This window comes from Quercus robur, chromosome 10, assembly GCF_932294415.1.
Source record: "Quercus robur chromosome 10, dhQueRobu3.1, whole genome shotgun sequence".
Lineage (NCBI taxonomy): Eukaryota > Viridiplantae > Streptophyta > Magnoliopsida > Fagales > Fagaceae > Quercus > Quercus robur.
Genome location: NC_065543.1, coordinates 556977 through 572313, shown reverse-complemented (window position 1 = coordinate 572313; position 15337 = coordinate 556977). Strand labels below are relative to the sequence as shown.

The 15337-nt window shown below is 31.6% G+C and overlaps 1 protein-coding gene across 2 annotated transcripts in view; it reads right to left on the bottom strand.

The window, feature by feature from the left end:
- Window positions 1-526: 526 nt before the first annotated feature.
- Window positions 527-15337, bottom strand: part of LOC126702704 (MLO-like protein 1) — a 98830-nt gene continuing 84019 nt past the window's right edge. The window contains exons 2-15 of one of the 2 annotated variants that reach the window (XM_050401524.1): window positions 7220-7562; window positions 7030-7087; window positions 6683-6915; window positions 4444-4560; window positions 4263-4323; window positions 3905-3999; window positions 3101-3175; window positions 2894-2982; window positions 2569-2618; window positions 2150-2190; window positions 1400-1609; window positions 1228-1295; window positions 1076-1136; window positions 527-976 (exon numbers count right to left, since the gene is read on the bottom strand). In XM_050401524.1, coding sequence (XP_050257481.1) covers window positions 704-976; window positions 1076-1136; window positions 1228-1295; window positions 1400-1609; window positions 2150-2190; window positions 2569-2618; window positions 2894-2982; window positions 3101-3175; window positions 3905-3999; window positions 4263-4323; window positions 4444-4560; window positions 6683-6915; window positions 7030-7087; window positions 7220-7339 — 1551 coding nt within the window. In that variant the 5' untranslated portion in view covers window positions 7340-7562 and the 3' untranslated portion in view covers window positions 527-703. The remainder of the gene's footprint in view (window positions 977-1075; window positions 1137-1227; window positions 1296-1399; window positions 1610-2149; window positions 2191-2568; window positions 2619-2893; window positions 2983-3100; window positions 3176-3904; window positions 4000-4262; window positions 4324-4443; window positions 4561-6682; window positions 6916-7029; window positions 7088-7219; window positions 7563-15337) is intronic. The other variant, XM_050401527.1, reaches the window with a different exon arrangement.

The following is a 15337-nucleotide window of genomic DNA, read 5'->3' as shown; positions in this document are numbered from 1 at the left end:
TGCTTCCTCCCTGCCCACAGTTCTACACTTGTATTTGTAGTTGTAGACATTTATAAAATTAGTGATTTTTTCTATGTTGTTGGGTTGAAATGACTTTCAATTTTGTTTTTGAATAATTGGATTTCTTGAAAACGAAGCACTTGAATTTGGCTATCAGTCTGGATCTTGAAAGTTGAAACATCCTATTCCTGTGTTAAAGAACGGTGATGTAGAGATTATATTATAGCCAATACTTAATGGGCGTTGTGTTGTTATATTTTAAGCACTTGATATCTGGTTGTGTTTGTTATTAGTCTGTTTTGTTAGCTGAGTGCCATTTTTTGAATAATCCATTATGAATAGACTATTTGAATATAACGTAGAGAGAAATTTTCACATGAAATAACTACTAATGACTTTTCTTTAGAAAATAATTCCACATGATATATTATCAAGTTATTAAGTTCTGGTTGCTAGCAAACAATTCTATTGAACTTAGTGCTTAACTGCTTACATCAAAATTATATCATCATTTTACACATCATCATCATTACTATACAAGAAATAAAATCAATAAACCAATTATATAGTATGCATTTGAACAATTTTAATAAATATGTAGCATATATCAACTGAACCACCACTATTTCTAAATTCACCTTAACTAAAAGAAGTAAAAAACACCCGGCTAACTACATGAGTTTTGAGTGAGACTATGATGCCCTTATCTATGACCACCGTAGAGAGTTGCAGCTGCAATCTCCCCTGCATTGCCTTCTTCCATTGCAGATACTTCACTCATCTGAATTGCCAAAGGAGTAGTTTCTTTTGAACTCATTTGGCCGGATGCATGAGTAGTAGAACCCTGAGTAGTAGTAGTAGTTGAGCCATTAGCAGCCTTTCTCAAACCCCTGTTCTTTTTTGCCTTTTGAGCCCAACCAACAAGTCCTTCTTGTATGTGTTCTTCAAATATAGCCTTTTTAAATGAACTCCCCATCTACATTATAAGGAATTCAGCAATCTTCATCAGCCTAAACTCGCAACATAAATTAATTGGTCCTAAAGAAGGTGAATTCTCAGTGATGATCCAACTCACCTGTGTGACAATTGCATAAAGTGGTAGGGTACTATAACTGCAGATGAACTGAACGAATACCCTATGAAGAAAAGTTGACATTTAACATCAGATTGGTTCATCAATAGAAACACATGATTTCAAGAATAGAATAATTATTATCATTGTTTTACCCTATAACAAGTCTTGGGATGATATAACTGATTTCTCCCATTATGCACGAGTCAAATCCATATTGAACCTGTAACATATTGAAGCACCATAGAAATTCAATCCATAGTTTTCATTTCCAATTTATCTTTGTCTCATTAGTGTGCAATGAATATTGAATTTTAATTGTTTTACCCATATCCAAAAGAAAACTGCCAGTTCAAATGAATTCTGAAACAGGATGATATGAATCAGCAAGAGAACAATCCGGGGCCTATGGAACCAGAAGTGATCATCTGAAGGTTGAACTACCAAAGCACCTGCAATTGCTACATGTTTCTCGGCAATCTCATGGGCCAACTGGATAATTACATGCTCTAACTTAGTGCCCACAGCAAGTAGAAGCTGTAAAATATAAAAAACAATATCAATGTTATGGCCCTTACCCTACATGTTATCTAGGACATTACAAGATGAACATGTAGTTTGATGATTTGAGCAGACACACAATTATTATGAATCATTTATTTGATTGTTATTTTCAACAAAAGAACATGGTAAGTTAAACTAAAGTATGGAAAAGACACTAGAAATGAGCTAACACATTTATCTTTAGAAGCTGAAAAGCTATTCAACTATAACAGTATCGATAACATGTAGCTGCTAGGTGGCATGGTTGACTGATGAGGGACATATCATAAAGTGGTATACAAAGTCTATATCCAGTCTTCCTTCTAGTGTAGAAATTGCACACACTCAAAATTGAACAATGTCAGCCATTTAAATAGTGCATGCAATCTTCCTTATATTTTTGACACACACACACACAAACAAAGGTTGGCAATCAAAATGTTCTTACAAGGTATAATCTTCACAAAACTGTGGCTAATAAAATGGCATAAATATATAAGCAATTTAACTGGTAAACTATGACATAGAACTTACAACGAAGGGTATGAATGCAATCCAGAAGTACATATGCAAACCTGCAAGAAAAGTCAGAATACATGATGGATTGGAGATAATGATCTTCATGTAGCTGAGCCTAGAACAGAGACAAGGACTATGGCATAATGGTCGTCGAAACTCAGAAATTTTGATGAATAATTCATGGAACATGATGTTCAACTCAACAGTAATTAGATTTAGAAATGTGAGTCAAATGGATAAGAACTTGAAACCTCTACAACGAAAATTTCTACACTGTTTTCAGAACCTGGGTTAGGACCATATTATGAACACGAGTCAGAATAGAAAAATTGGGTTGCTAAGGATGGCCTAAGGGCCACAAATTCAATTATGTGCGAAAAACCTGTTACACTTTGTTAATGTGAGTCTCACATTGTGAGAGTGAGAGAGCTTACCAGCCACATTCAGCAACAAGAAAATGACCACAAATAACCAAAGATACCAACTGCAATTGATGAACTTAGAATTTAGTAGGATCTATCAACTTAGAGGAATCAGATTAGAAAGTACTTAGTGCACGGAGAGCTAGTATATTGTAGTATGATACATGGAAAATAGAAGTGCTAACATTTTTAAAACAAAAGAGGAAACCTTCTAAGTCTGTACTCTTTTTTTATTGGTTTAACCTTATAAGATGTACTCCACATTAGAAGTAGTAAAGCTCAAAATATAGAAAATAAGATAATGAGTGCACTTGGAATGTCTATAATTGTGACTAACCTTATTCCAACGACTTTCCTGAAATCAGCTTCAAGGGCACGAATCATGTAATTGTGGAAATTAAACTGTGGGTTTCCTCTGCAATGAGTCTATAGGAAAGAAAGATATTAAAAATCAGAAAGATTATCTAGTGAAGTAAAAAGTAATGGGGTTTTGAAAAAAAAAATAATAATAAATTGAATACATGTAGAACTTTATATAACTTACCATAATGAAGCCCAGTCGCATTGTCAGATAATCTGTTTTGGTCACAGACCCATAAAATTGCTTGAAAAATGATTGCTGAAAATGATGATGTCATTAAAAAAAATAAATCATTTGTAATAGTAGAGAAGAACAAATTCGTGTATTTTGAATGATTTCTGTCTTTTATATATATTATGGCTGTAGAAGTCATATTCTAATGTCATAACTGAAATATTTCTGTCTTGATTATTATACATAAAATGCACAGGAAAGGTGATCTACAACGTACATTTAAATTTTCAGAGTGAAGTCATGTTTTTGTTAATCTCTCTCTCTCTCTCTCTCTTTTTTTTTTTGGTCTTGAAACTGACGTTTCCCTATGCATTTCAGGCTTGTTAACATTTGAGTAGTACATGGGTTTTAAAAAAAAATTACGTGTAGTCTGGCATATAAGAAGAGGTAAAAGATAGTGGTTTTTCTTTTTCCTGATATTTATAAAACAACCTGGGATACAGTTGGAAACTATTAAGTTATGAATCTTAGTAAGCCAACTTTTAATCAAACGAATTTAAAATGGAAATGGTCAGTATGGTCACTTTGTAATTTTTCACAAATTTCATCAATGAAATTTATATTCTGAAGAAGTGAGACCAAGAAACCATGCTGAAATGAATGCTCTCCATCATGAAAACTATTGATAAGTATGATCATTACATAATCCTTTTAATAACGTTGATGAATCAAATTATTAGCGGTTGTAATCATAGTTGGTATTAGTTGTCAAACAGGTAGATTGACTTGATTATAAAGGGTTCTATAACTTACCACCCATCCTAACAAAGCTGAATCTTTGCCAATACCCAGAAAGCGATTCCTGATAAAATCGTGATCTTGGACTTGTGTAAAGTTTGTTTTCAGAACTGCAAATACAGTATTTTCATGAGAAAAGATGTAAACAACGGCAAGTAGTTGTTGGATACTAAAAAAAATGCACACACTTCAGGGTGAATGATGAAATTTCAGGCCATAGTGGAAAATTCTGAGTGACTCAATTCTATAACATTCAGTCCAAAAGAATTGAGGTACGGAAAAAATTTATTTTATGATCCGAGATTCAGCAGAAGGAAACATAACACAGGAAAATATGTAGACTTAAAACTTTTAATGAGAAATTGAGCATTACCTTCTTCTGGATCGTTTTCCTTTTTAAAGATAGAATCCTCCCAATGTTTCCATTGACGTATCTACACCATTAAAACATATTATTAAAAAATTGACTCTAAGGTTAAGGAATGAAAATTCTTGGTTATAATTAAAAAAAGAAAATAAATAGAAAGATAATTGTAAGAATAGGGACAACTAACCTTTGCTCCTCCGAAAAGAATGGTTAGAGCACAGAAAGTCACATGCACAACAGCTAACACAAAGATAAATATGTGAAGATGATGCAGTGCAGTAGAAGATAACAGTGGGACCTTTCCCTGCAAAAATGATGTAAAGAAAGCAAAAAACTAATAAGATATTTCAATTCATAAACGCCTGTGCAACCTTTGTTAACAAATTAGATTTTGATTGCATTCCTAGAGCATTCTTCGAAGACCTTAATAACTTTATATGATGCTGAGTTCAGTTGTGCATGCTTATAAGTTATAACGCACAAAGGTCTCAACTGGGAAAAAAAAATTACATAATTCTGTCCACACTAGAAGATGTTGATCTATTCAATTTCAAACAGTGGAGAGTAAAAATATTTTGTTTGTATTAACAATTTAACATTAGCTGACAATTTTGTAATACAGGCCTCCTACCAGTAAGATTTAGCTATTGCAGAAGATTGAACAAGAGTCTATAGCCTCAACAATCAGGAAAAAGGAGGAGAAGAAAAGAACAGAAAAAAAAAGAAACTGCCAACAATAAGGAACAGTAACTAATGTCCTATAGCCTCAAAGGGGCATGTATACTCTGCAATTCTTTTTCACTGCTTTGGAGAGAACTCTGCTATTAACAATCACCTCAGGTCATATTGCTCTAAGGCTATCTGGTGTATCATATAAGGGTACTGAAGATATAACTAGCAATTGAAGGAATTAGTTGAAAAAATAAGCACTCCAAAGATTAAAAGACCAATTTTTTAGAAAAATCTTTTTGGCTCTTTGGAACACCAAAAAACTCTTCAATAAGAATATATGGGATGCTTCATCTAAGGTTATATAGAATTTACTCTGAAAATGCACCCTGGCTAGTAAGAGTTTGTGAAGTCATATCCAAAATAATCAGTCAAACATATCTGCTTGAAACCTTATCCATGACTAGAACCTTAATATTTTGTGAAAGTTTAATGATTTATTTAGGGAGTTACCCTTGCTGTTACATTGGCAATGCATATCAGAAGAAAGTTGGTGCTTCATCAGGTAAGAAAGACTCTTATGTATAGAAGCTAAGTTCAATTTACTTATGTGCCGTTGTATCTTTCTATTATACAGGAAAAAGAAGGTAATTCAGGACAAGCTAACTAGCGCAATTTACTCTGTTTTAATGATCACGTTGATTATATGTGTGCTTTACCTATAAACAATTGCATTGTTGTATCTTCTGGAGTTTGATTTTTACAGACCCCAGGAGGCTGATTTCATAACAGCTGAATCTCCAAGTTCTAAGTCTTTTTACTATGAAATCTTAAGTAAGTGACCAGGAAGACAGGGAAAGCCCTGAAACAGCAAACATATATGCTAGGCAGTATTTAAAACATGAGCATTAAGAACCTCGGTTCTCAAATCTTCTTATTTATTCCAGGTTAACTTGATTAACAATGCTGGGGATTATGACATGTTCTAATTCTGCGCCTAATTAGTTCATTGATGGCAAATGTGATTATAACTTCTTCTTTTTTTCTGTAAAACCATCCAGACCAATTAGATTATGTAAATTTTGTCTTTCAGAAATGAGAGAGGGAGTAAAGTGTCAACCCAATCAAAATGATCCTTTGTGTTTCAAAATCGGATTGAACTAAGATGATAGAAAAAACAAATTATGAGGAATCAAGAAAGTAGAAAGTGAAAAGTGAAATGTAGGATTCCAAATATGTGACATTTCAAACAATCCACCCTGCACGTTGATTTAACATGTATGTAGATAAGAAGAGAATATGCATTTGCAACCAATGCATGTGCTTTGAGAAGACTGACTGGAAGATTCCACCAATCAATAATATATTTGTTTTTATAAGACTTCAAAAATTAAATATTATTCCAAGTCAAGTCATGATTAAAAAATTGATCTGTAGTTTGCTTTAAAAAAAAAAAAAAAAAAAATTCATATGGCCCTTCCCCCCCACCCCCAATAAACAGTACTCAATACACTACAAACTACAAACTACAATCTACAAACCAAAATACAAAAATTGTTTTGGTGCGTTGATAAAATCAACTGACTCCACTAAAAATTGATTCCTTTGTGATATATTCGTATCTACTTTGATTAAAAAAAACAACAAAACTAGAAAACCCCATTAATCAATCACCAATAGCCAAAATAGTAATATGGATACAAGCACTGATTGCGGTTAAGTTCCAAAATTTAGAAAGAGAAAAAGTTTTTAAGTACCCCCATCTTAGCACAATATTCTTCGGGAGTAGTTGTTGCCTCGGCGAGGAGGCGACGGGGAATAAAAGAAGTGAACAAGGTTTGGAAATGGGTAGTAGTAGAAGAAGAAGAAGATGCATCTGTTAATTTACAAGGCAACCACTCTTTGGCTAAGTTCTCGGATATGCAAAGTTTTTCAATCCGTGATTGGAACACTGTGAGTAGCAGTGATATGAAGCCCAACAACATCAACTCTGCATTCATTTACAATATAAAACGATATGGTCAGGCACACCCAGAATATATCCAACTCTATATGTATGTTTATATAAATGTAATAGAGAGAGAGAGTTGAGAGTACTGGTGACCTTCTTTGATCTTCTGTAAGGCTTGAAAGAGAGGCTTCTGGTTCTTTTTCTTGAGATACTGAAAAAGAGAGAGTCATTCATTATATGAATAATTGATGATGATCAGTTTACCAAAGTAGTCTAAGACTAATAAGGAAATTGAAATGATGGATGCAGAAAAGAGATTGACATGCACAAATACTAGACATGCCTTGCCAGTGTAGTGAAGGAGACGTTCAACGGCGAGAGAGATGGCGACGATAACACTGCACACAACAGCAACAACCCACGTTGGGGTGTACTCCAAAGTTGGACCTTCTTTAGCTGCCATCTTTCTCTGTCTCTATCTCCACCGAAAATCTAATTAACCAAAAATGATGATATTGATGATATATACAGTGCAGTACTCTTACTCTTTTCTCTCTTACAAATAATTCTTGTCTTTGAAACAAGAAAATGGAATTAAGAGAATAGAATCATAAGAAGAGTGGGATGGAGGAGCTGTAAAGCATGCTGGTGGGATTATCAGGCTGCCACTGCCATTTTAGAAAAACCTTATGGGCCAAAAAGAAAATTAAATGTCAAAATTTATGTGGTTTGGCCCTTTAAAGGCTAAAGATTAAAATATGCTGACCGAGACCGACTGCTAATCAGTGCAAACATCAACTCCAAACAAAGTGATAGGACTTTATCATACGTACAAAAGAATTTAAGCACGGATTAAATTTTCATTATTTTTGACAATTTTTCTTTGATTCCTTTATAATTTCTATATTGTATTGGTTTAAATGATTTTTTTCTCAAGCTTTTAGAGGATGGACTTTAGAAAAGATGTTCAACTTTTATACGCCAAGCATTGACTGTAAGTTTTGTATATGAAACAAATTGAGATAAGAAATTAAGAATAGGGTCCATTTTGGTTGGCCTTAGCTTGATTTGTGTAGACATCAATTTTCTCTCTTGCCAAAAGCTTGACTTATTTTAGGTGGAAATTTCATTGATTAATACTTGTATACAAAATTCAAGGATCATTAAATTGGAATAGGCCTCTTACTGACCTAACCAATTGGAATATGCTAAAATTTCTTCCCATCCACACTAAACGTTGTGTACACTCCAATTTTTTTTTTTTGCATCTCATAATGATACGTTGTGGGAAGGTGTCATGCAAGTCCAACATGATTGAGAGTTATAGTTGAGACTATGGCCCAAAAGCTTTACTATTCAATGCTTTGCAAGAAAAATTAAAGACTCATTTGATGTAACAGGAGACTATGGAATTTGACACTGTATACATTGGGGTTTGTTCTTTTTTTTTTTTTGAGAATGTACTGGGGTTTGTTCTTGATGTTGTGAAATTGCTATAGGTACTAAAATCTCTAGTTTTATTAGTTTGCAAGTCATGTTCTTTAAGCGTGATAAGTCTACAATGGAAAACTTTTATGTTCCTACAATAAATGTTTTGTAGAGAAAATTGTTAGCCCCCTCATCCCATTGGGACCCTCCTATTTATACAAAGGAAAAAAGGTCTAATATTCCTGAGTGTGACATAGTACATGGAATTTTTGTGCAATTTTGCCTAGATTTGTTTTAAAAATTTAATTATAATTTTAAACTCTAATTTGGAGATTTTTATATGATTTTAGTAAAGACATATTAGCCAAAAAAAAAAAAAAAAAAATGAAGGTAGAGTTATTAAAGAAATCTGTACTTTCAGATTAGAAATTACATATGGGCAATGCCGCATTGTCATTTGTGGTTGTGGTATGAATAAGCGGTATGTTGTTTGGGCGACTGATTGAGGCAAAGCAATTAACCATATTAAAAGGGTTTAGCAACTTTTTATTTCTCCTTTACTATTTGTAGTATGTATATGTCTTTTTCACATATGCTCAAGTGAAGTACCCATTAGGATTTCCCTTAATTATGTTAAAAAAATTAATTAATTTTTTTAAAAGGAAGTTCTATATTTATTAAATGAGATATATACATATATGTCGAGAGCCATGTAGCTGAATTGGCATCCCTTCATGCACAAAGTGTATGGGGTCTAAGAGAGAAAATGTTCAAGTTGCAAGGTTAACAATATATTGTAATTATTTCTATATAAAAAAAAAAAGATAATTGTTTCCCTTGAGCTAAAGCAGTTGTGATGGAAGTGTGGAGTGGATGGTTTTTTTTTTTAGTCCTTGAGTATTTTGGGTTGTTTCAAATGAGTAATGGCCCCTCTTAGGCTCCAAAAATTTTTGGTTTATTGATTTGGCTATCTATAACTTGATTCTTCTTTACCTAGTAAAGTTTGGAATTTTTTGTATTCAAGAAAATGAATAGAAATCTCCCTTCATGTTCATGCTCATTTTAATGTTCATATTTGTATCTTTTGCAATACTCAATAAGTTGTTTACTCATTTTGAGAATTATCAATTGTAGTTAAAAAAAGAAGTATAAACACAATACTATTCAATTAAACTAACATGAAAAATTAAGTCTATTAGATTAAAAGAAATGGATATGAAAATGGAAATTTCACAAAAAATTTCTTAAATAGAATTAAAATAATTTACTCAATATTGTTTATCAAGCAATCATGTACTAACTAACAACATTCCAATCATTACATGCATAATTATGGGACTGTTCCTATACCGTTCTTGCCCTTTCTTTCAGGGAGACCTCGGATATGCCGAGGACAGAATTATCCTTGGCTATGTCTCAAGACTACTTGGATTTTTATTACACGTCCTCGGCTATACCCCTCCTCGGCTCAGGCCTTGGGCCCCAATGTAAAAATGGGCCAAGACCACGAATTCTTGGGCCCCACAATTATTATTAACAAAAACATGGATTCCAAATACCGATGGACTCATCATTCCAAATACATTGCAATATACTAACTTTTTTGTTTTTGTTTTTTTTGATGAGATAGTAGCTCCTAAAAAAGGGCCATATATGGGACTATGATTTCATGCACATGTAATTTTAAATAGAGTGATGGTAGGTTGCTCTATATATAGCCAAAATTGAGAGAAAATTCAAATAAATTCTAAATTGGAGTCTAATTTTGCACCACTGTCTCATCTAATTTTTAAATTTGTGTGTCAATTATTAGGTGCAAAAATCAAAGAGTCTAAATTCAATTAGATTCTAAATTGAATTTTAATTGGAGTTCAATTTTATGCCATGTGTCCCATCTAAATTTTTAATTTTTGTAGTAAGTGAATTATTGGGTGCAAAAACCGAAGAGTCTAGATCCAATTAGATACACACACACACACACACACACACACACACACATATATATATAATTGTGATTATTTTTAGATTTACTTGTGCATATGTACGGGGTTACACACTAGTTTTATTAAATGGATGTATTAATTTTTAAACACAAAATAGAAAATAATTAGAAAATTGATTTATTACCTTGTTCACATGACACTGATTATATTCATTACCATGTTAATCTACAAGATTTTTATAAAATAATTGGTAATAACTTTAACTTCTTAAAAAATGATAATGTAAAAAATTGACATTTCGATTTTTTTTTTTAATTTTCATTTTAAAATTAGGTAAATAGTATGTTTTTCAGATGATGTTCATGAGCACTTTAACTAAAAATTCAAGAATTAAACCCCGCTTGGTTGTCGAGAAAGCAGAGGAAAAGAAAAGAAAAGAAATTTTCAATTTTTGCTAATAAAATGACATCTCATTTACTTATGGAGATGCAAATAATATATTTTCAAATATTTTATTTTATTTTATAATTAAGGACACTTGATAATTCAAAGGATAGCTTAGATGGCATAAAAATATTATTTTGATATTAATGTTAGATACATCAATTTTTTTTCACGTACCACTTAATAATAAGGATTATTTTGACACAATATTAAAAGTTTAGAAATAAAATTGACACGTTTAAGATGCCAAAAACCATTTTGACACATAGTACAAGTGTTAAAGACTAAAAAAAAAAAAAGTGTTAAAGACTAAAATGGTAATTAAACATGTTTTTTTACATATCAAAGAATAAGCACAACCACACTTAATCAATTATAATACTCATCTAAAAATTCAACCAAAATGAGAGTTTATTAAGATGTTATTAATTGTGGTATGATGTATTGAGTTTTAAGTAAAAAATTGATGTGACAGTCTCTTATTGGATGGTGTAAAATATGGATTTTACACCCCATTCTTACCAAATTTGGACTCTTTTTATTAATATCCTCTAAACACTTTTTTTTTTATTAGTTGAATTTGGAAACTAATATCCTATTTGGTTGTAAGGGAGATGACTGAAAAGGAAGGAAGGGGGGAAAAAGTAAGGGAAGGGAAAGGGAAGAAGAGAGAGTTGTACATAGAAGGATTGCATTAATACAATTTTTTTGAAAGAAAGGTTTTCTTTGAAAAAATAATGGGACCGTCTAAAGGATTGTGTTAAGAAAATTTCTAGAACACAAACTTTACTCAAAACTATGGGTTGTGAGAAAAGTATAAAACTTCATCAAAAAAGAAAAAAAAGTATGAAATATTGGCGAATCAATCAAATTGTGTATTCTCATTTTTTAATAGAAAACTGAAAAGTGAAAATACTTGGGACTATCACAACTCATATTGATATAGAAATTTAATGAAAGAAGTAAAAAAAAAGGCTAAATATAAAATTAGAGCGTCACTTGGCAAGATCTCATGCACTCCCGCACGAGGTCTCTGCTTTTATATGGATATTGATATTGATTTGTGGCTAACATTACCAAATTTAAAATTGATTTTTGGTGTCAGTATGTTTTGAACTTTAGATTTCTAATTTAATGATAAGAGACTTTACTAATTCAACTAACTAGAATCCACTAATAAGAGTATCAAATACAATTTTTTTTTTTTTTTTTAGTATCTTTCTAAATTTTGTTTCATAAATGAACTTGCACTTTAGCATTAAAAAGAAAAAAAGAAAAAAAAAAGGTCAACTTACTAAAGCACCATCCAATTGGGCTATAAAGCTCACCTCTATCTAGGGCTGAACCCATTGATTTTAATATTTAATTTTGTCCCCATAAAATTTGTTACTTATATTTTTCACTAAAATCAAATATTTTTGGTCCAAAGATAAAATATCAAACCATTTAATTGTGGTGGCTCAACCATTAGGAAATTAGGCAATAGAATAAGGCCCCATATGAAAAAAGTGCCCTCTATTATTAATCAATAAAGTATACTATATCCATCTTACTTACAGCTTAATATAAAAATATAAAACAATAATACTGCCTCTCACCTAGCAAAAAAAAGAAAAGAAAAGAATTAAGGCCTTTTTATTGGCCAATACAATGCACTGTTTATTTGTTTCACAGTGCAATAATTTTAATTAAGATCCAAAAATTTTAGTCAATTAAAATTATCTTCTCTTTCAATGTTGTGCACTCTATTAACGTGTTTTACATTATTTGTGGCAATTTAAAAGTATAAAAATTTTCCATCTCTCAAAAAAAATATTAATGGAGGGTAAACAAACTTTAATTTCCCTTTTTTTTCTCTATTAAAATTAAAATAAGAATTAATAGTTTTCCAATCAAATTCATTACTGAAATCCAATGTTTACTGCATGAAATCCAACATTGCTAAGAGAGTGACCATGACTATCTCTTAAAACAACGACAACCAAAAGAAAAAAGAAAAAACCACAGTTCCGCGTCTCCTCATTTATGAAGACATCAATACCTTTTTTTTTCCCCTAGCAGCCTAGCTCACTGTTCTCCTTGCTACTCTCCATCTTGATTTTTTTTTTTTTCTCTCTCTTTTTTTTTTTTTCTTTGTAGTTGTTTATCAATCAATTTATGGTGTTTGACTGCTCTCTCCTTTCAACTTTAATTATTATTGAAAAATTAAAATCTAGACAATGATAGTTTGAAAAAATATAGTCTTAATCTTTCTCAAATATGATATTTATTTTGATATTGATGATTTAGATTTATTTGCAAAACTAAAAGTTACCAAAAAAAAAAAAAAAAAGAGTTTCTCAAAAAGATGAAAAAACTCCAATTAACATACAAAATTATATAAAAGGATTGATCAGATGAATTATTGTTTATCAAAAATTACTCACAATACTTGTTAAAAATGTGTTTGCATAAAGAATTTTTTTGAAATTAAAATCAATGAAATCCTAGTTAATATCAACTATGTCACAAGAAAGATTAGGTGGAATTGCTATATTATCAATTGAAAAAAGGAATTATTAGTGGAACTAGAATACAAAAACTTAGTAATTTTGTATCAAAAAGGCAATAAAACTGTATTTTAAATGAAACAAAAATATTAAAAATCATATAAATATTATTTAATTAATATTTAAGTAAATATCGCTACCTTAGGCCCAAAATACATTAATTGAGCGGGCCTGCCATTAATGATATTATTTATCATATATGCATAACAATTACGTTCAGCTATATCCTTGAATTTGTTAGCCTTTGTTTAGTTTTCAAACTGTTTGAGAAAATTCTTGTGTAGTTGATAGTGCATATATACCTCCCCCAAAAATTATTTTGTTGTAGTTGGTCGTCAGCTTAGACGGATAGAAAAAGACCAAGTCATGAAGTGATAAATTGTGTGAAGATCAACTATTCTGCCCATGGGCCCAGTATCATCATATATATATATATATATATATATATATGATAAAAGAAGAGTAGAAGGTGGTTGTGGTGGTAGTCGGTTAGGCATGGTTTTTCAATTCATTATCAGCTCTTTACTCAAAAGGGCCCAGTATCATCATTCATGATCATCCATGATGATTAGTCTCAAGAAATGTTGGGTATGCCTATGCCATGGACCTCACCTCTGTTTCAGTGACCTTGTCTTTAGAATCAGTCAACTTAACTTTTTTATTTATTACTCTTTTGTAAAGGCTAAAGACTAAAGACTAAAGAGTCAAGTCAACTTTATTTAATGGTAATTAACTTTTCTGTGTGGTATTGAAGAAGAATATATAATTTTTCAATGGATGATGTTAATAAATTGGATTAGATCTGCGTGGCGCCTCATCCGCTGGCTCTCTTGGGGGCTAGGGTGAGGTCTGTGGTACCTCGGTCACAGTAGCTATAGCTCAATCTAACATTTTTTAGCGGGAGGTGCCCCTATTAGGTCATGCCCTGAGGGGTAAGTCACATATGATCGCCCCCACCCTCTCTTTTTCGTTCATAAAATAAAAAATTGGATTAGACCATGTGATTAGTGTGTGGTGAAAGCATAAATTGTTTATCTTACCAAGAAAAATGGGACACTGTGCTTCAATTGCTTTGGCATTCTTAGAACTTGAACATGAGATAAGAGTAAGGGCTTTTGACTCTTTTTCATTTTTCTTGTTCTTGCAGCAAAGGTTTAGGGAATTGATGAGCTTCCCTTGTTGTCTTGTTTCTCTTTCTTTCTTTCTTTAGTATTAAGAGAAGAAAAGAAAACACAAGATAATCAAAATAACCCTCCCAAAAAAAGAAAACAAAAGCCCTTACAATCAAGGAAGTTCAGATTTCCCCTCTTTTCGTGTTTGTTAAAATACTCAGTATTATTAAAAAAAGAAAAAAGAAAAAGAAGAAGAAGGGAAGTTCAGACTTGAATTAGGCCATTTTATCCCTTTTTAGGCCCAAGCTTGTAGATTTGCCCGCAATTTTTTTAGCAAAATGCCAGGTTGTCGGAGTAAATGATATCCCAGCTCCTAAGCACTCCAAAGTCCAATCCTAAATTGGTCCTAGTGATTCCTTTTTAGGCCCAAATTCGCATATTTGCACATAATTTGTTTGGCATGATGCCAGAATTTACCAAAAAATAAATTCTCTTGTTCAAGTTCTATAGAGACAATTAAGTGACTTCTAAAAATTTCTCAAAAAAAGAAAAGAAAAAAAGAGTTACTTCTATGAATAAACTAATGAACATTAGGCCTACACAATAAAATAGCCCATATATTCATGCTTAAAATTTCTTAATGGAGAGTGCTATTTATAAAGGAAAAAAAATATAGCATCCTTTTTCATTTTCCAACATGGGACTGAAAAGAAGTCTTTCTCCCAAAACAAGAAGTCTCACTATAAAAATATAAAATTGTATTAACAAAAGATGTAGCCCATGTCTTATATTTATTGGATTTTGATATCGCTGATATGGTATTATTTGATATTAAATACCTTCTCCAGTTCTACACTTATAGTTGTAGACTATTTATTTTACTTATTTTTATGTTGTTGGGTTGAAATGACTTTCGATTTTGTTTCTGATTAATTGGATTTCTTCAAAACGAAGCACTTGAATTTGCCTATATATCGGTCTAGAT